At 38.8% G+C, this 21170-nt stretch overlaps 1 protein-coding gene across 2 annotated transcripts in view; it reads right to left on the bottom strand.

Annotated features, from left to right (window-relative positions):
• Nucleotides 1–7447: 7447 nt before the first annotated feature.
• The window catches only part of THEMIS (thymocyte selection associated), a gene marked incomplete at its 5' end in the record, with an annotated part of 134145 nt that continues 120422 nt past the window's right edge, over nt 7448–21170 (bottom strand). Inside the window, 2 exons of one of the 2 annotated variants that reach the window (XM_081094241.1) lie at nt 7448–8990; nt 20739–20892. In XM_081094241.1, the coding sequence (XP_080950367.1) occupies nt 8959–8990; nt 20739–20892 (186 nt within the window). In that variant the 3' untranslated portion in view covers nt 7448–8958. The remainder of the gene's footprint in view (nt 8991–20738; nt 20893–21170) is intronic. The other variant, XM_081094242.1, reaches the window with a different exon arrangement.

Raw genomic sequence — 21170 nt, 5'->3', positions numbered from 1 at the left:
AAAGTATTACAAATGCCCCCCTTTCCCCTCATTGATCCCCTCCACCCAGCTCCCACCCCTCCTCCTCCATTTCCATTGTTGCTTAGAATTCAGTCACATGCCAGGATATAGAATGTTACCAGCACTCCAGAAAGCTTTACTGTACCCCATCCCATCATTACCAACTCAAATGCAAACAGTATACTTTCTTCTATTAACACAAAGCAGTGTTGCTTGTTCTTAAAATTAATATAAATGGAACCATGCGGCATATATTACTTTTGTGGCTGACTTCTGCCTTTCAAAATTATGGTTTTGAAATATATTCATGTTGCTATCTTGGTCTCTATAATTTATTTGTCTATTCTACAGCTCATAGGCATGGATTGTTTCCAGTTTGGAGCTATTATGAATAAGGCTACTACAGACATCTTTGTATATGCCTTGTTGGTAGGTGAACGCACTCATTTTTGTTGGACTTGCACTTAAGAGTGGAGTTTCTGGGTCATAGGGTAGGTATATGTTTAGCTTTAGTAGGTAATGTGGTTTCCAAAAGTAGATGTATTAATTTAAACTCCCACCAGCAATATGTGTGAGTTCTGATCATGCCACACTTTCCTCAAAACTTGTTCTTGTCACTTAAAAAAATTTTTTTAGCCATCTGGTGGATTTTAAATGGTATATGTCATTGTGGCTTTAATTTGCATTTTCCTGAAGGCTGCTATGATTTTGAGTACATTTACATATGGTCATTATCTATTTGACTATCCTTGTTTATGAAATGCCTGCTTGTCCTTTATCCTTTCTTAAAATTAAGTTTTCTGCATTTTACTTAATGATTTGTTGGAGTTATTTATATATTATGGATACAATGATACAGTTCTTTTTTTAGATATGTATATTTGTCATATATAAGTAATTTGTGTATAAATAGTCTTGCACTGAGAATTCAACTGATTGTACATCCTCTCTGTGTTCATCTTAAAAGTATTTTATTTTTTAATTGTTTAATTTGGTTCATGGCTCTTGAGAGTTTTACCCCCTAGAATCCTGGCTTTCAGCTTCTGGTCTGGCTTTGGCAGTCTATACTATTGGCTATTTGATGCCTCAGTCTTATCTTTGTTTCTATTTCCTCAAATTTCACTATGATATGATGATTTTGAAAATTACTTTTAAAAAATCTTTCAGGAAGTATGCTGTATTTTCTAATTTTGAGAATTAGTATAATTTATCAATTCTAGAAAGTTTATAAATAACATCTTTGAATATTGCCTCACCTTAGCCTTACACCATTCTTAATTTTTTCCTGCTCTAATTCTAATTAAATGAATATTATGTCTTCTTAAACTCACCTCAATGTCACTTAACATCTCTTTTACACTTGTAATTGTCTTTCTTTATTGCATTCTGGGTGATCTACCATCTCATTTACTTTCTCTTCTGTAGTGCCTAACCTTTATTATTATGATTATAATTTTTGTTTCTAATATTTTAATATGTTTTTATTGATTTTAGAGAGAGAGGAAGGGAGAGGGATAGAGAGATAGAAACATTGATCCGCTGCCTCTTGCATGTTCCCACTGGGGATTGAGCCTACAACCTGAGCATGTGCCTTGACTGGGGATCAAATCGTAACCTCCTAGATCAGGGGTGGGCAACCTTTTTGTGAGTGCGTGCCAAAACCAGCAAAATCTCTGACTCAAAATTCTGCGTGCCAACCCTAATTTTTTGAGAACATGTTACGCCTGCTTGATATCTCTTAAGGCGTACGTATGTGCAGAACCTTGAAGAAATAATAAAATTCATTCTAGCGACAAAAACAACAGTATATGATGATGAAAAATACATTTATTTTTAATGTATACATGTACACTGATAGTCCGACAGAAAACTTTATGACGTCGATTGATATTATCAGTGGGACTTTTGCTGCTGCATCACTGATGACAGAGATTTTACATCAGGTTTATATTTCGTGACCTTCAGAGATATGCATGAGCTACTACTTTCATCCATCAGGCTACTCCTATTACGAGACTTAACAAAATTCATCACTGAGACAAAGATTCACAAGCATATGTGGATGAAACCAAAACACTGGTCGGATCTAAGAAGGCAGGGAGAGTTAAGGCGGAGGCATAGAAATTGCCCTTCCCCTCTCTCGTCAATCCATGTCTATGGTCTTTAAAATAACTTGTTATGTAAAATTATTTATTTATCTAAGATGCACCTACACTGAATTTATCTGAAAGATAAAAAAGTCGATATTAAGAAAAAAATTGTAAATGGAAGATTATAAGAGCAGGTTTCGCGTGCCAGTAAAAGTTACTGGTGTGCCATGTTTGGCACGCATGCCAGGGGTTGCCCACCCCTGTCCTAGATCATAGGTTGATGCTTAACCACTCAGCAATATAGGCCGGGCTGTTTCTAATATTTTCATGTGTTTTTGTTGTTGTTGTTGTATTCTGACAAAAATCAAGACCACTAGAGTGAGTTCCAGTTTCAGATTGTCAATCAAAAATAAAGGACACAATAGGCTTACCTGGCACTAAGTTTACTTAGCTAGAATAGGGGTAGAAAGCAGATAGCAAGCATTATGCAGAGCAAGAAACTCCTGGAGCCTTCAGACACCCAGTACAGTGCTCATGTGCCCAATCATTGCACTGTTCTCAAGCAATATTAAGAGTGTGAGTCACACCATCAGAGGGAGGCCACAGGGGTTAGGGCCTCTCAACGTAAGTACCTTGCTTGCCACCTAAAGGGGGTGTTGTTGCTCTCATTCTTTAGCTCAGCTTCAATACATTAATGATAGAATATATAATAAACAATAGTGACAGTGATACACAGAATGCTTAGACGAATCCTTTCATAAAGAGTGCAACTCCTCTGAGAGTAGGTCAAATCGAAATAGAATCATCTGGGCCAAGTCCATCTCCTACTGAGTCTCGTGGTTCCACAGACCCTACCAGTGGCTATTTCTTCATTTCCAAAGTTATAATCAAAATAGACATGCGCAGTGTCTCTTGGAACCATATAAATGATTCCTAGGTCTGTGGAAAAAGAGCTATTACAGTAGAAATGGCTGAGCTGAAACTACCTTTACTTACTTCTGTCCCATGCAGTAAATCTAAAACAGTATCAGGTCCCAGGTGTATTGGCAGAAATTAGTGCCACCCTCAAAGTTTTAAAGAAAATATATAGTATATTGGATAGAATCAATTATTAGGGAGAAAAAATAAAATGGGGGAAGGAGAAAGGAAGAAGCAGATGGGGTTGGGGTTACAGTTCGAGGTCGTGTGGTTAGGGCGGGCATTTTATAAGACCAGAGGGAAGTGAGGGAATGAGCTGGTAGGTACATGAGCAAAAAACATTTCTGGGTTGGGAGAAAGCAAGTGTCCTGGCATGTTTGATGAACAATGCGGAGGCCAACAGGATTGTGCAAAGGAGTGACAGGAGAAGAGGCCAGAGAGATGACAGGAATAAATTATGTGGTTTTATAGATCATTTTAGGAATTTTGGCTCTTACTCTAAGTGAGGTAGGAAGCAACTGTGGTGTTAAATAATGCAATATGGTTTAATGAGGTCATTCTGGCTAATGCAATAAGAAGAGGTTGATCGGTGGCAAAAGCAGGAATGGGGAGAACAATAACCTAAGAATAGATGATTGAAACTGGGCCCACAGTGGGAGAAGTGGATGCAGTAAGATGTGGTAAAATGGTTAAAATATTTTGATGGCAAAAAAACCCCCACAACACTTTAATTTTATTAGATTCAGTTTTTGTATTGCAGCCTATTGAGATATGTCTGTATCCAAATTCTGACTCATCCTTGCCACAAGTTTACTTGGCCTCCTCCTTTTAAAAGTAATTTGTATTTTAATCTTTTGCATAAATATATAGAAATCTCATTAATATTGACTTGGATCTGAAAAGAGATACTTTTTAAAAAAATACTTTTTCTTGAGAGAGAGAGAGAGAGAGAGAGAGAGAGAGAGAGAGAGAGAAACATTGATGTGAGAGCGAAACATCAATCGGCTGCCTCTTGCATGCCCCCAACTGGGGATCTAGCCAGTAACCTCGGCATGTGGCCTGACCAAGAACTGAACTAGCAACTCTTTGGTCCACAGGAAGACGCCCAACTAACTGAGCTACACTGGCCAGGGCATAAAACAAACACTTTTTATATTAAAGCTCTGGTATAAGAACAACACATCTTAAGAAGTATGAGTGTTTTTTTCCCATTTCTCACTCCATTTCCATCTCCTTCCCTTGAATGTTGACTGATAGAGCGTTAATAACTGGCAGTCTTGGCAGCTATTTATGTAGCCTGACCATGCTGTGAAATTTGTGGTTTGGGGTGGGTGGGGGATGGAGAGGATCTCTCTCATCCTGGGTTCTTTACCATCGGCAGCCTCCTCCTTACTAGTGAATAATTGATTTTTTAAAAAATGTATCTTTATTATTGAAAGTACTAGAGGCCCAGTGCATGACATTCTTGCACTGGGGGGAGGAACGGGGGTCCCTCAGCCTGGCCTGCACCCGTTAACAGTCTGGGAGCCCTCGGGGGATGTCCGACTGATAGCTTAGGCCTGCTCCCCGTTGGCCTGTCAGTTGAACATCTTTAGGCTTGTGGCTGAGAAGTGCTCCCCCTGTGGCAGCGCACTGACCACCAGGGGGCAGCTCCTGCATTGAGCATCTTCCCCCTGGTGGTCAGTATGCATTATAGCAACCAGTCATTCTGCCGTTTGGTTGATTTGCTGTGTGACCCATGTCCTGCAGGGTTAAGGGTTCGGGATCTGGAGAAGGGCCGTGCGCAAATGACAGAGATGAGACAAGAAATAATAATTTGGAAATAATGGGGGCCAAGCGGAGAGTCCAACGCAAGGGGAAGGACTTCACTGGTGTCCAGGCCTTGCCAACCTTTTATTCAATTTTGGATACACATATTGCCCTTAGTGAGGCAGGCAATTCTGGTAACAGACAGACTATCTTAAAGGTCAGTAAATATTAGCAAAGATTTACTCTGAGACTATTTGGTCAGGAAATTGCTTGAGCTACCATTGTCTCGACTAAACAATCGGTGCATAGCTCTGGCCCTTGCCAGGGCTCAAGGTTCACCAGTGTTCCAGGCTCCTTGTTTACACTTCTCTGATAGTGAAGACAATGGGTAGTTTCCAACAATTTTCATATTACCCTTTTATTATATAGGATTACAAATGTCTCCCCTTCTTCCCCCCATTTCCCTACTCCCCATCTCCCTCTCCCAGGCCTGTACCATGCTATGTATGTGACCATGGACTATGCATATATGCCTACAAATTCCCCCATTAATCTCACGCCACCCATCTCCGCACCCCCACCTTCCCTCTGAAATTCTCTGTCTGTTCCATGCTTTTATGTCTCTGGATTTATTTTGTTCACTAGTTTATTTTGTTCATAAGATTCCACATGAGTGAGATCCTGTGATACTTATTTTTCTCTGACTGACTTATTTCACTTAGCATAATACACTCCAGGCCCCTCCATGTTGTTTCAAAGCGATTTTACTTTTAGTTAAGGAATATTTTAACTTAGTTGTTAGAAGATGTGATTCCACAGCTAAACATGACAAAGAACACACACATACACACATACACATGGAAATTAGAAAATTTATTTTCAACCTTCTCAAATCTTCCATAGAGGAGCATAAAGTTATTACATTTTTCAACATCAAGCAGAGAAGGATTCATATTAAATTAGGAATGTTATATGTAATTTCCACCAGAAAGCCCTTGATTTAATTTACAATTAAACTGAGGAGTAGGTGCTTTCGCTTGCTTTTTCTAATTAAGGAATTGTACTTACTAAATGTACAAATTCAATTGTTCTCATATACAAAAAAAGACAATCACAACTAAGTACCCATTACTATTTGAAAAATAGCCTGAGTCTGCCAAGGTTGTGGGTTTGAGAAAGGATTCTCTGTGTACTTCAATAATCAAACGTGGGGCCATAAACTGAAGTTATTGTTCACAGAGGCCTAAACAAGCAACAACAACAACAAAACCCCCAAAAAACAACAAAAAACAACAACAGTGAAATCCCAGAAATTTTCAGAAACTGTAGATAACTAATGGTCTTATCTAATTGCTAAACAATCTTTAGGATATTGTACATCAGGATTCATTTTCACTTAAAAAGAAAAAAAAGATATGGGAACATAGGCTGAATCAGAACAGTCATGCATCACTTAATGGGAATATATTCTGAGAAATGTGTCATTAGGAAATTTGACCACTGCACAAACATCATAGAGTGCACTTACATAAACCTGGATGGGACAGCCTGCTACACATCTAGGCTAGATGGTATAGCCTACTGCTCCTACGTTAAAAGCCGACAGCATATCATTGTACTGAATAATGTAGGCAATTATAACACAATGGTAAGTATTTATATGTTTAAACATATTTTAAATAGGAAAAGTACAGTAAAAATACAGTATAAAAGGTTAAAAATGGTATACCCCTACAGGGCATTTACCATGAATAGAGTTTGCAGGACTAAAAGTTGCTCTGGGTGAGTCAGTGAATGAGTGGTGATTGTGAAGGCCTAGGACAGCACTGTACATTATTGTTGAAACACTGTCTAATTAAATTGATAAAAGTATTTTTCTTCCTCCAATAATGAATTAACCTTACCTAACTGTAACTTTTTTACCTTATATACTTTTTATTTCTTAAACTCTTCAATTCTTTTGTAATAAACTTAAAATGTAAGCATACTGTACTGCTGTACAAAAACATTTTATTTCTTTATACTCTTATTCTAAAAGCTTTTTCCTATTTTTAAAATTTTTATTTACTTTTAAAATGTTTTTGTCAGAAACTAAAGCACATACACACACATTAGCCTAGGCCCGTGGTCGGCAAACTGCGGCTCGCGAGCCACATGCGGCTCTTTGGCCCCTTGAGTGTGGCTCTTCCTAAGCCTTAGGAGTACCCTAATTAAGTAAATAACAATGTACCTACCTATATAGTTTAAGTTTAAAAAACTTGGCTCTCAAAAGAAATTTCAGTCGTTGTACTGTTGATATTTGGCTCTGTTGACTGCTCAAAATACCATGCGCGGGCGCGCACATACAGTGCGATTGAAACTTCGTGGCCCATGCGCAGAAGTAGGTATTTTGTGGAAGAGCCACACTCAGGGGGCCAAAGAGCCACATGTGGCTCGCGAGCCGCAGTTTGCCGACCACGGGCCTAGGCCTACACAGGGTAGGGACCATCAGTATCACTCCCTTCCGTTTCCACATCCTGTCCCACTGGCAGGTCTTCAGGGACAGTGTCCCTCCTAGCGCTGCCATCTCCTGACCACAATGCCTTCTGCTGGGAGACCTCCTGAAGGCCCTGCTGGAGGCTCTGCTCGGGCAGGTGTCACTCCTTTCAGAAACATGTCCGCGATGGCTTGCTTGGTTTGTTTCTTTTTTTCCATCGTAGGTTTGCTTGTAAATAGATAATGTACCACGAATACCTGTCCGGATTGGAGGTCCATGTTTCCAAACTTTTTGAGGAGTGTTTTGAGGTCTGAAAAAGCTTCTGCCAAATCCGTCACTGACTTTCCCTAGGGGTTCTTCGTTTTCTTCTGCGTTTTCCCTTCACCTTGCCTAGTCTTCAGCTTCGTGTTCCTGTACTAGTTTCAACAACTTCTCATTAATCAGTTGCTGAGGAACCACCTCTAGGAGTGCCCCAAGGCCATCCTCATCCACTCTTCGGTTAAGGCTGTTTGCCTTCTCGTCCACAGCTTTGTTGATTTTTGCAGCCTCTGTGCTAACGTTACGATGGCTATGATGTCACTAGGCAATAGGCATTTCTCAGCTTCTCTGTACTCTATGGCACCACCATTGTATATGTGGCCCATCATTGTCCAAAACATTGTTAAGGGGTGCATGACTGCATAAACATTGTGTAAAAAGTCTCTAACAGTAATTTTCTCTTTTGTTGAAAAGTTGTCTAGTGATTTGTTGTCATCAGAAACTCTTTGGTACTAAACCAATGAATTGTTTCTATACATAAAAAAAAATTATGAGATAGGAGATTAATAACTTTTGTAAAGAGTATGACCTATGAACAAAGCCAAAGCTTGACATTAAATTCCTGTATAACTTCAATGAGAAACTTATCTGTCTCTTCATTTTGTTATATGCAAAATAAAATTGTCCCTGTATACCTAACACATAATCATACATAAATAAAATAATTTTTCTAGGATCCTAATAAACATCCATCGAAAGGATTATCTAACATACAGTACATAAACTAAGGCATACTAGCAGAACTTTGGTGAAACTGTGGTCATGAATTCTGGTTGTTAGGAAAAAGGGGAGAAAGTTATGATAAAATCCCCAAGCCTCCGATGGCTTGGGCTGGTAAGCCTCAACACACTTATTTATAGAGTACTTCCACAACAAACTAAAAATGTGAAGTAAAATTCATTTATACAGCCCCAAGCAAGTCAGATTAGAAACTTGGGTATTCTAAATCACTCCATAATATCTTAAAGTTATTTTTAACCGAATGATGAGAACACCAAAAAAATGCAAAACCACTTGTAAAAAGAAAAGTAAGTATTTGGTGACTCGTCATCCTATTTTGTACTGGTTTTACTCAGAAACGGAAATATAAAATTGTTTTCCAATTGCTTAATAGCTGTTAGTGAAAATAAGAACCACACAAAATGTGCACATTAAAAAATATGTTCTGGTGACAATGAAACAATACTTAAAGGTTTTGGCACAACAGAGTAGACTATCCGACATCTATACATAGGTTTCTGCTTTGTTTATCTGTTAAAACGTTTAAAGTTGTTTTCTTCTTTGCACTGGGCAATCGAGTTTCTTGTGGGGGCCGTTGGGAAATCGTCGTTTTTCAGCTAGAAGGCCAGGCTTACTTTCCATCACAACATTTATGGTCACTACCCAAGTGGCTTCAGTCACACCTCGTCATTTTTGATGTTTTTCATTTTTGAACGTTTCTATAAGGAAAGGAAAAATAAGAAGGGTCTATCAAAAATATGTATTGGAAATAGCCAGGAAGAAAACTACTTGCTTTCACATACTGCTTATAGGACACTCTCATGAATATATGCTTTTAAAGAAATAACTGAGATACAAATAAGGGTAAAAAAAAAAAAGTAAGAAATGTAAACTCTTTAGATAAAAGGTAAGTATTTTTATGAGCTAGCAGATAACACCTTGAATTTGTAAAGTGTTTTTCAGTTTACAAAGTGCTTTCCTTTGCATTTTTAGTTTGTCCGCATAAAAACTCTATTATATAGGAAATGTTAAGGGGAAAAAGTGAATTCACAGTGACGTTGAGAAACTTGTCCAGCAATCGTACAACTTCACAAAGAGCCTGAGGTTGACTGTGCTCTACAATGAATATCTGATTGCAGACCAGCACTCCTGCAGAAAAGAGCCCGGCCCCGGTGGCGTTCTGAAGACTACAGAGGAGATAAGGTTACGTATAAATGTTCAACGGAAGAGAAGGCAACAGGTCTCAAGCATCAGCTGCCTGAGCTAAAGCTTCTGATTAGCATATACACAGACTGGGCTTCACCACAGCATCATATCCACCCTCAAGTAAAGACAGCTACACTGCAAATAGGAAATGTGTCTGTGTGCAGGCAAGACACTTGATTCTTTTCCAGTACGGCTTGATGGAGCAGTGTGTGTGTGTGTATGTGTGTGTGTGTGTGTGTGTGGGGGGGGGGGCTTAAAAACCCTGATAGCATGCACTAGCACCACACAGTCAAGAGGTAAAGAAAACCCGTCATCCCTTTCGGTCTCCATACCTGTCATTAGTGACCTGTTAGGTGCTGGCCACATGGACATCCAGAGGATGCCTCGGAGGCTCTTGCCCCAGGGCTCATTAGCTTTGCCTTCCTCCCTCCTTCCTCCCTCTCTTTTCCCTCCCTCCTTCCTCTCCTTCCTTTTTCCATTCATATCTCCCTTTCTCTCCTCCTTCCTCTCTCCTTACCTTTGTTTGTTTGTTTCTTTTTTTTTTTATTCGACCCTTAATTTATTTAAATTTTAAGTTAATTTATTGGGGTGAGTTTGGTTAATAGGATCATGTAGGTTTCAAGCATACATTTCTATGACACGTTATCTGTACATTGCACTGTGTGCCCACCACCCAAAGTCAAATCATCTTCTGTCACCATGTATTTGGCCCCTTTGTTTCTTTCTTCTGTTTCTCTTCTTTCCTCTCTTCCCTTCACCCTCCCTTTCTTTCCTTTCTCCCCTCCCCTCCTGCCTCTTTCCCAGCTCCCTCCTCCCCTCCCTCCCTCCTTTCCTTCCTTCTTTTTCTGCTAGATATTAACTCTGTAACCTTAAGGAAGTCATCTAACCTTTATGTGCCTCATTTCCTCATCTTTAATAAATGGGGGGAGTATAATAGTGCTTATTTTATACATGATGCCTATGTGCCTATTATGACAAAGATTGAATGAGTTAATAAATGTAAAGGGTTTTATATTTTACAGTGAGGAATTTGATTCTCACCAACTGCCAGTTATTTTTATATGTGTGAAATAGAAAGACAATGTATATAGTTTTGTGACCTCTGAGTAGCTCACAGGCTAATTGGGAAAGTTTTAGGAAAGGAGATGTCAAAGCAGAAAGAAGTGGAATTTCTCCACACATCGTGTTAATTCCCTCAGCAGCTGATTTATTCTCCTCTGTCAACATCTCCTCTCAGTGTCAACTGGGGCTTGGGGCTGAGGGCCGGGGGCAGAGCAGGGCAGTCAGTGGCCGATGAGAGAGGCAGCCTGGATTCCATGCTTTCCTTGGTTTCTTTCCCTCTCCTCATCACCCACTATTCCCAACTGCTGCCCGTGGATATTTTGGTCTTCCTTACACCACAGCAGCAATAAATCGACACACTGTAGTAGTATATACATTATAGATGAAAGGACACAGGGTTTTTAGGCAGTATGCCCAGATTTTATTCCCACTCCTATCTCCTACTATCTTTGTGACTTTATTTGTAAAAAAGGGATAACAACAGTATTCCTCCCTCAGAGTGCTGCTTTTCCTGGGGGAGATGGAGATTGAGGGCAAATGAAATAGATATAGTGTAGTATAGAAAACAGAAAATAAAGGCCCAGGTATGATTCCTTATTCTGAGACTTACTGGCTATGGGTGTTGAGGAATCTCTAAATTCCATTACTTTATCAGTGAATGAATTTTGATAATCATAACTGAATCACAGAGTTGAAGAAATAGCAAATGAAATAATGGACCTGCAAGTGCTTTGTAAAATGTAAAGTGCTACAGGAACATTGCTTGCTATTACCATCTCATATTCAAATAAAACTATTATAAGCCCAGAGTGTGAAAGTTCGATCTGTCATCTTGACAGTTATTAGTCTCACTCTCCCTTGTCAATAAACTGATTTAAGAGAGTACATAGTTAAGCAGAAAAACAGGAGGAGATGGGATTAGTATAATTAGATCATTTTGACCTAAAATAATAGGATTTAAACAATCTTAGTTTTGGAGGGGACCTTGTAAGTGGCCTCTCTCTGCCTGAACTAGTCCAATCTTCCACCCAGTGTAGGAATGCTCCAACTAACATCCACACTCAAGTTGACAGAACAGATGTAACATTGAATTGAAACTGTGCTCTTTATTGCATTAACTTTCAAGAAGTCTCAAAATGTGCAGGAACTTATTTTTCTGATGATTACATAGGTTATAAAATTCAAATTGATTTAAAACCTCAGTTCTTTTGGTATTCACCAACCATTCCTTTTAAAATGTCACAAACTTAATATGGAGGTGATGTTTCTTACATTTAATTCAATATTCACTGATTACTTTTGAATACTCACAATTACTTAAATGATCAAATTAAGTGAGAGATGTGGAATAATGTATACTCAGCTCCTTGGAGACCAAGCCAAACATTTCATCTACTGAGGAATAGATATAGAATGTAGTTTTGTTTTGTTTTTCTCTCTAAACACTATCCTTCGATAGTCAAAAGTGTCCTGTGATAGTCAAAATCTACATTTATGTAGGAATAACCTGCTGTTCAACCAACAAATCGAAGCTTTATACATATAACATTAATGGCTAATTTGTTGACTGAGAGGATTAAAGTGAAAGAAAATTTTTATTTTCTTCCATTTTGAAGGAATAAAGTTCAAGTATACATAAAAGTGCTTTACCTTCTTTCATAAAACTGGTATTTCCTAAAGACTTCATTTGAACCCAGGTCAGTCAAACCCTGCTTGTTTCTCTGTTGGGAATTTTGAGTGCCAATCTCCTCAAATTGCTCAACTTGATGGTGAACAGTAAAATCTGCAGTACGCACCTTTAGTAGGCAGCTTGATTGTGAAATGTGTTTTCCTGGAATCCCTCCTGAATATTTCCAACAGGATTTTCATCCATATACCATTTTCATATCTATATTCATATACTTTTCTTAGCATGTGTTATAATTCAGTTATTGGTTGAGATTGGACTAGCTGTTTTATTCTTATCTATAGTGGTTATAAGATATTGCACCATTTTTCAGAAATGGGTCTGACACTTACACTACTGGCAACTGTTTTTTCACACAGAAATTGTTTGATAGGTGTCATACACTATATTTCAACCACAGAATGGGAATCTGGGGTTCATTTCTTTACTCAAATATTTATTGGGAGCCTATGATGAGCCATGCCATTTTCTAGAACCTAAGGATAGAGAACACTGATAAAAAGTCTCTGCCATCATAATGCCCTCACCTAGGAAAGGTGACCCATAATCAAAATAAGAAATAACGTTTTAGATGGCATTAGGGAGATAGGCAGTTCCAGCTAGGAACACTACAAATCTAAATGAGGTGGTTACAGGAGGCATCATAAAGAAGGTAATGGCTATGAAACTGTGTGTTTAGGAAAGACCTAAAAGAGGTAAAGCTGAAAGCCATGCCGATTTCTGGAGGGAAGATTGTGACAGTCAGAGAGAAAACAGCCTATGGAAGCACTGAGGATGGAGGACCCCTAGCATTTCTGAGGAACAGTTAGGAGGCCAATTGTGAGAAAGGGGAAGAAGCAGGGTGATCCCTGGAGGATTGTGAGGAAAGGAGTTCCATGATCTGACTAAGGTTTTAACATAATTACTCTGGTTGCTGTGTGGAGAATGGGGACAGTATGAAGCAAGGGCAGAAGCAGATAGATTAGTTAGGTTCTCAATACAAAAGTCCAGATGAGAAATGATGATGACTTGAACTAGGTTGATAACCGTGACCATGCTAAAAATGATTGTATTCTAGACATTGTGTGAAGATAAAACCAATAGGGCTTGTTGATGTAGTGGGTGTGATGAGTGAGAAAAAAAGAGAAGTTACTTACAAGTCTTCTACTGCATTATTTTAAAAGTGTGGTTTGGAGACCCCAATCACCCAAGAAACAAGTTGCAATAGATTCCAAGTTCCTACCTGACAACTTCTGAATTAGATTCTCTAGAGCAGAGGTTAGCAAACTTTTACTCTCAAGGGCCAAACAGTAAATATTTGAGGCTTTGCATCTGGTTTCCGTCAAAACTAATCAAATCTGCTGATAGAGTAGGAGCAGGAAAAGAGCCATAGATAATAGCTAAATGAATGAGTGTGGCTGTGTTCCAATAAAACTTCATAGAGACATTGAAATTTGAATCATATGAAATTTTGTCAGGTCAAAAATATTTCTTTTCCTTTAATTTTTTCCAAATGCTTAAAAATAAAAAATAAAATTCTTACTTTGTGGCTGTACAAAAGCAGGCAATGGGACAGGTTAGAGTCCAACTGCCAGAGTTTGCCAACTCTGCTCTAGAGAGCAGATCCTAAGAATAAGTATTTTTAACATGCTCATATGTGACTTTCTTTATGTTCAAGAACTTAGAGAAACACTGAAATAAATTTTGAAAGTTACATCATCTGTTCCTTCTTGTTTTACTTAGTTCATGGGTCAGAGTAAAGGTGGTCTTCTTGAACAAAATAAAAACCAGATTTAGTCTGGAAAAATAACTAAAATATTTTGCCTGCCCCCAAAAAATGGTGAGAAAAAGGGGAAGGGCAATTTAAAATAATAAGATTAAATATTATTCATGAGTAAAATGGAGGGGGAGGCTCAAAAACTTATTTAGTAGTGACTTTCATGCTTTAAAAATGCAATTAACATTAAGAAATAATCAATTAATGATTTGTACTTGACTCCATGAAAGTCAAAGCTCATCATATATATCCAACCCATTGTTCTACCCAAGTTAAATACTATCACTGATCTTAAGAAAAAATGTTATTTTTTCATATGAAAGAATACTCCTTATCATAAGTTGTACATCACACACACAGCTCATCTCTACTTGTAGCGGCCTGTACTAGGTCTCAGTTGTCATGAGTTTGCACCATAACATCTCTTCATCTCATGCTTTAGTTGTTCTCTTTCTAATGTTACCCCCAAATCATAAAATAACAGGGGGGAATATGTAAAAAGTTAATTCACTTAAATGAAATGATTAATCACAATCATGTTATTGAAACTGATCTTTCTGGCCTTAAAGTAATAGATTTTGTTTCTTCATCTGGTAAGTATTTTTCAGCCTTATCTACACTTTGCTGTCACACTATTGCCTTCTCTGTCTCAAGATTTAATTTACCAAAGTTTTATTTCTGAGACAAAATCAAAGAGAAACTGACAATTTTTTATTTTAGAGAAAATAATTTTAAAGAATAAACTCAAAGACATTTTCAAGGTCTAATAGACCTAAAACTATTAGCAAAGAGTTTGGGGATTTTTTTTAAAGGACTTATTGGTGAAAAAATAATATGTTCATAAGTCCTTAGCAACCACTATAAAGCTGTAAAAGTGGTGATGAGAAGAGTCAGAAAATGAAGATTAAGACCAGGTTTCAGAACAGGGTATCTCAGTAATCTGTCTTAGTCTAACATTTCTGTCTCTTAAGACCTGAAAGATATATTTCTTCAAATCTCTAATAGGTTCCTTCATAAACCACCATGATACATGGTTAATATTATGCCATAGCGACTAATATACAGCAAGTGCTAAACAAAGCTTGTTGAAGGAGCTTTGTAATAATGATAATTTTTCAGTGTCTACTCTATGCCAGTCTCATTACACAATTTCATGTGAGGCAAATATTTCTATCCTCATTTTACAGACCAGGAAACGAAATCACAGAGTAATGTGGCAGCTCAGTCTTGGGTCTGTCTGGTTGCAAAGCCTGCACATTTTCCTCTATTCCTCACCATCTCACAGACTGCTTCCCCAATGGCTAATGTTCTGTCCAGGCACAGATTGCGGAGAGAATAGAGTGAAAAGAAAAGGCAAGGAAAGACAACGAACGCTTGCTTTGCCTGGAGAACTGTTTTTCCCTTTCAATACGGTATGTGGTTTTGCTTTTATAATTAACATTCTGCTGATGAGAACTCCCACTGGTGAAGGCTGAGGAGTCAGATTTTCCATGAAGAGCAAGCACTGCAGGAAATAAATTAATCTCTAGGGAAGACGAAGGGCAAGGCTGTCAGTACGCACACAACTGCCTAATAGGAAATGATATTTCAGAATTGTTCAAAGAATTTGAAATGACTGTGGGTTCTCCTTCCAGCATATTTTCAAACATTTAAACCTTCTGAGAAGAGGGAAAGAAGTTGCTATAAAATGAAGAGCAATCTAATAACATTTTACTTCAGGCTGTCAGTAGTTCCAAAACTTAGATAGTATTCCCTGGAAATATAAGGGCAATTCTACTGGTGTCATTATTTTGTTTATATTATGAAAACGCTGCATTGATGTTAAATGGCAGGATAAAAAATATACCAGATTTTTGGATTACTGGTTTGAAATGATCCAATATTTTAAATAACAGGTTTTCTGGTCTGGAGTAAAAGTAATTATTATGCTTCAAATTACACAATGCTCAGAATAACACTAATTGCTTAAGTGTTTCTTAAAATTGAGAGACAAGACTATATTTTATATCTACAGTACTACCTCTCTGTAGCGTACATTCAATCATTCGGTCAAGGTCTTTAATATAGGACCCTCACTTTGTCTAATTCTCACACTAATCCTGATGGGGAGCTGCCTTGTGTATTGTTTTCCATCATAGAAGTAAAATCGGAAGTTTAACATTAGGATTAATTTAAAACTCAATATAAAGACTGCTTTGGTTTCCTATAGATCCATTCTTTACTTCTGGCTCCCTCCTTGACCTCAGTGAAACATTTTTCCATGGAGCGCCTTTCCTCTCACCTGGTTAATTTACCATAATAAGTGTGTTCGTAGATGTGGGATCATCTCCATGTGAGCCTTACTGAGAGATGAGCAACAGTTGCATCACTCTGTGATATCAGAATAGGCCATAGAAGCAACGCTTTCAGAACTGACAGGGCATGAAAACGACCTGGCACACCTCCTATTTTGGTGAGGAAAATACACCTCAGAAAAGTGAAATATTTTGTGGAAGGTCACCCATCTAAGTTTGTGCAGAGCTGGAACTAGACCTCAGAGTAGCTGTGCTCTATTTTCTCACCTAGCTTCTCACTACTTGGCAAGTCTAATGTAAGGAGGATGAGTCTTGAGTTTAGCTTAAAGATGTAGGAATAATTAGAAGAACATAGTTGAGGCTTCAAAAGAAAGGAAATTCTGCCGGGGTCCAACCCCAGCAGGTCCAGGGGTTCCCAAAGGCGTAGACGGAGTCGGCAAAGAAGGAAGGACACAGAGACAGTGTTCAGTTGATCAGCAGCCTAGCCAGGATCTCCAGCCAGGATCTCCAGCCAGGATCTCCAGCCAAGTTCTGGTCTGTATCTCCAGAGAGGTTCTGCTGTTTATTGTCTTATTACATCCGTATTTATACCAGTTGATTTTAATCCTGTCAATTTCTATTACAAAGGTTAGGGCGTTTCTTATCTCCATTCCAGGGAGTAAAGATTATGTAGTTTAAGCATGATTGTTTGTAGTTAAAGTGATTAACTACCCGCCTGGCACTTAGTTAAGGAGTTTCATCCCCTCCCTGACTTCAGGGAAAAATTCCTACCTGGGGAAACAACCTTTCTAGGAGAGGTATCCCCTCCCTGACTTCAGGGAAAAATTCCTACCTGGGGAAACAACCTTTCTCGGAGAGGTGACCTTGGTTAAAACACACAGCGCTAAGGGGAGCAAACATATTAAGAACAGTATGCTATATACGCCAGGTCCCTTGAAACATATGCTGTGCAGATGTTTCTTTCCTGTAGCGACTGTGTCAAGCAGCAAGGATGGACCGGCTTCCGGCAAAATTCCATTAGAAAATGTTGATTAAGAAAGTATAAAATTTGTTCAGTAGAGAACATTTATGTAGGGCAAAACAAAACAGGCATATTTTAAAAGATTAAGCCTCCCGTTTAGCACCAGATCACCAGAAGCAACCACTGTATTAGGGAGTGGCCTACATAATAATCACAACTGACTGAGAATCCTCTGATACCAAAGGACTGCTCTTGGCTGAAGGAAGCCACCTTGCCCACAGCCATGCCCCCTCCTCAGGGGCATCTGCATCCAATGACTGACGGATTCAGGAGCTATAACGGCCTGGTCCCCTCACCCCAACACAGGGCAACGCTGAAGAGCCAGGCCAGCTCCAGAGCTCCCAGTGGGATCAGCCGAGGTCTTCAGTGTCTTTTAACTTCTTCCTCTCCCCAGGCCTGCTTTAGTTCCTCTGCCTATGTGTTCCTGAGAGCCCTCCTTAATACGCTGCCCCACGCAAGTTTACCCTGGGAAAGGGTAACAAATTGCTAAAATAAACATCTGCACCTAACACACATCACCCACCAAGAATGGCACAGGTGAAGCCTCCGCTCTCCCTGCCGCAGAGGTAAGATGGGAAAGGGGTCCGTTAGGAAGTTTCAGGGCCTCCTTGTCTCTGCACAATTACCATGTTTCTTGGACTCAGAGGAATCAGTGACTCATCTCCAGAAGATTTCTAGTCCTTTCTCATGTCCATAGGATTCCTAGAGGCCATGAACTTCCCAATGGGATACGGTTCTCAAAGGGAAAAAATACAGATAGAAACTGAAAGTCTGCAAGAGCCACAGGAGGAGATGTTCACCTGCACGTTGCAGGGCACACCACCAGGAAGCAACGTTTTCCTTAGCCATCAACTCAGAGAGATGCCGAAGTTCATTATAATAGCGAGGATTCGATTGGAGTTTATGGTGTTCTATACCAACTTTAACCTATTTTACCTAACGCAGCTTTTGAAAGAGCCTACGGTGTAGCACTGTTATTAACCCAATTTTACAAATAAAGAGGCAGCGACACTAACAAATGGCTCGTGGTACACAGCCAGCGAGTGGGACAGACAAGATTTAATCCCAGCAGTCTGAGATCAGACTCCAAAGGTTAACCACTTAATCATCCTACTTTCAGAGAACTCTTCTCTTAGTAATTTATGAACAAAACAACCTGCAGACTTAATAACAGTGCTCCTAAAATAACACATGGCCATCGCCAAGCAACCAGAGTGAATGAAGGACCCACAGAAGAAGGTCATCCAGGAGGTGTGGGGAGTCATTTCCATCAGGGTCCTAGTGACAGGGGGATAGGGCTGACCGAGGTATATATACTTGGCTGTCCTCCTGGCTGCAACAGCGGAACTGTTGACATATGTGCGTTCACAGTGAAACTTCCAGGTATTTACATACGTGCGTTCACAGTGAAACTTCCAGGTATTTACATTCAATCGCTGACATATATGCGTTCACAGTGAAACTTCCAGGTATTTATATTCAATTCCAAAAGAAGGAATTCCCTCTAGAGAAATTATTAGATATACATTCAAAGTGGTTTGACTTCATCTACCTGGAAGAAAAAGATCTAGGTGTACAGAACGAGTAAAACTACAGAAGCTGGAACCCTGTCCTAATAAGGTTTTTTTGTTTTGTTTTGTTTTTTATAATATGCTACAAAGATTCTAAAACTGGCACTCTCACCAGAGAGAGTTTGGAAAATGACCGACTTGTGACTAAGTAGTAAAAAGAGAGGGAAGCTCAGAAAGAATGCCCTTTGCCCATCTGAACTCCACAGTGGTGGCTGTTCAGAGATGAGAATTCATTCCAAGTCTGGTAAATGCTCAGTAGAGAGACAATGAGTCTTTCTATTTTAAACCAAAAAAACATAAACTATATTACATGAGGTAAATGAAATTTGAAGACTAATGTTCCTGCTTTACTTAACTTTTGTATTTTCACATATGGAATTGTCACACCACTCTAGTTCATAATGGAGACCGACTCTGTGATGTATTGTGATTACAAATGGGATAGCAAATGAAAACATTGCTCAGATGAGCATACTAAATAATTTCTGGGGGGAAAAATGCATGTTGAGATTACCTAACCTAAGTAACAGTTCATTTTACTCTCTTGAATAAAATTAGGTAGTCTTGCCTAGAACCTATACTTTAATTCAAAGATATTTTTCCTTAAATTGTCACTTGCAGGCAGTATGTTTGAAACAGGGCCTGCCCTGATCTGTGATATACTCTGAACTATTAATTCAGGCTGCAAAGCTGGGGCTGCAATGTACTCTCCCAGGAAGACGCACACACAGTGATAGGTCAGACAAATTTTCCTATAACTGAAACAAAAGCTTTGATCGCAGGAATGTGTTATCTGGTACTTTTTAGGATCCATCATCTTAGGGAAAAAGATAGTTTCCTATAAATTAATGATGGCTTGAGACTCAATACACTGCAGCAATTTTTCCTGTAGTAGTTGTTTCTTGTCCAGTTGTACTTGGTTAGTGTTTGAAACTTGGAGGAATGGCAATATGCATGGTTTTCAAAGCCCTTTACAGAATTTCATTTTTATCACTCGGAGAGTGTCAATGAAAAGGTAATAAGAAAAGCTCCATGGGATATTTTTATGGGAGTGTCAGAAGCCAGTAAGCTAACTACATGAAAGAACAGATTGTACAGAGTTTCAGCAGCAACACTGCGGAGACTTCTTATCTAGGAGTGTGACTTTTACATGCCCTTGGAGGAAGAAAGAGCGCTCGCTACAAAACCAGATAAGGAGGGAGAAGAAACAAACCATATGCTTAAGAATAATTACAGTTTCATTTTTCTTACAAACTGCAGTGTAAAGTTTCAAAGATAACGTGTAATAGATATTGAGCTGCTTTGCTGTGCCTAAAATAATTCCCTTGCTAACTCATCTCAGGTTTGCACAATATGGAAGTTAGACTGGGTGGCTTAATTGAATGCTATCAACATCTCCACAAGTCCACTTGCTCCTGTTTTGCTTTCAGTAGAGGTGAAAACTATCAGATCACCCTTTCTATAAACTAAGCTGTGATATTTCAAGTCTGCACTAGATTACTTAGCTGATGCTTCTTTAAACAGAAACATCGCAATTATGTTAACCTCACCTCAAGACATTAATCCTTCTTAATTCTAGCAAAAATTTAAAAATGTCAGTGTCATGATAATACAAGCAGTCTTAGAATAAAGTACTTCCTTGGCCATGAAAGCCATAAGTGAGGAAAATCTAATAAAAAACAATGAAGAGACCTAGCATTAGTGTGAGTATTCAATATTATGCTGCATTTAAAACTATATTCCAATGAGATTTTTAGGTCAGACAGTCACTTTGACTGAATTATATATTCCAAACAAAACTGTAGTAAGAATCTGTATATTGTGCATTTGTCGCGGAGGTGGCTGAAGCCCCCATCATGTGGCTAACGACCTGTGGTTCCATCGGTGCCTGCTACTGCCGCTGCTCCACTCTTGCTTCTCTCTTTCTCCAGATCAGCCAAAGCATTTTGACAACCAACTGGTACTTTTGAATCCAGGCCAACTTGATGGGAATGAAGTTTCTTGGATATATCTACACGGAGACTCTGAAATGAGACAGGCCAGAGTGACTGATTTTACAAGTAAATTATCAGTCCAAAATAAATGCTTCCCAGGGATATGACAAGGGTAAACATTTATCAAATGGCAAGTTATTTCTTATATCTGGAACAGAACATTCTTATGTGTCAAAGGGAGTTACAAACTACATTTTCATCCATATATTTTGGTAACCTAGGTGTGGAAGTTTTGTGGCACTCTAAGTGACTAGTATAAGAAGACATCTCAGATGTGGAAAGTCATTTCCAAAGGCCATTTGTATATG

Source organism: Myotis nattereri (genome assembly GCF_964212035.1).
Source record: "Myotis nattereri genome assembly, chromosome: 6".
NCBI lineage: Eukaryota > Metazoa > Chordata > Mammalia > Chiroptera > Vespertilionidae > Myotis > Myotis nattereri.
Note: the sequence above shows the minus strand (reverse complement) of the source record. Positions and strands in the feature narration are given on the sequence as shown.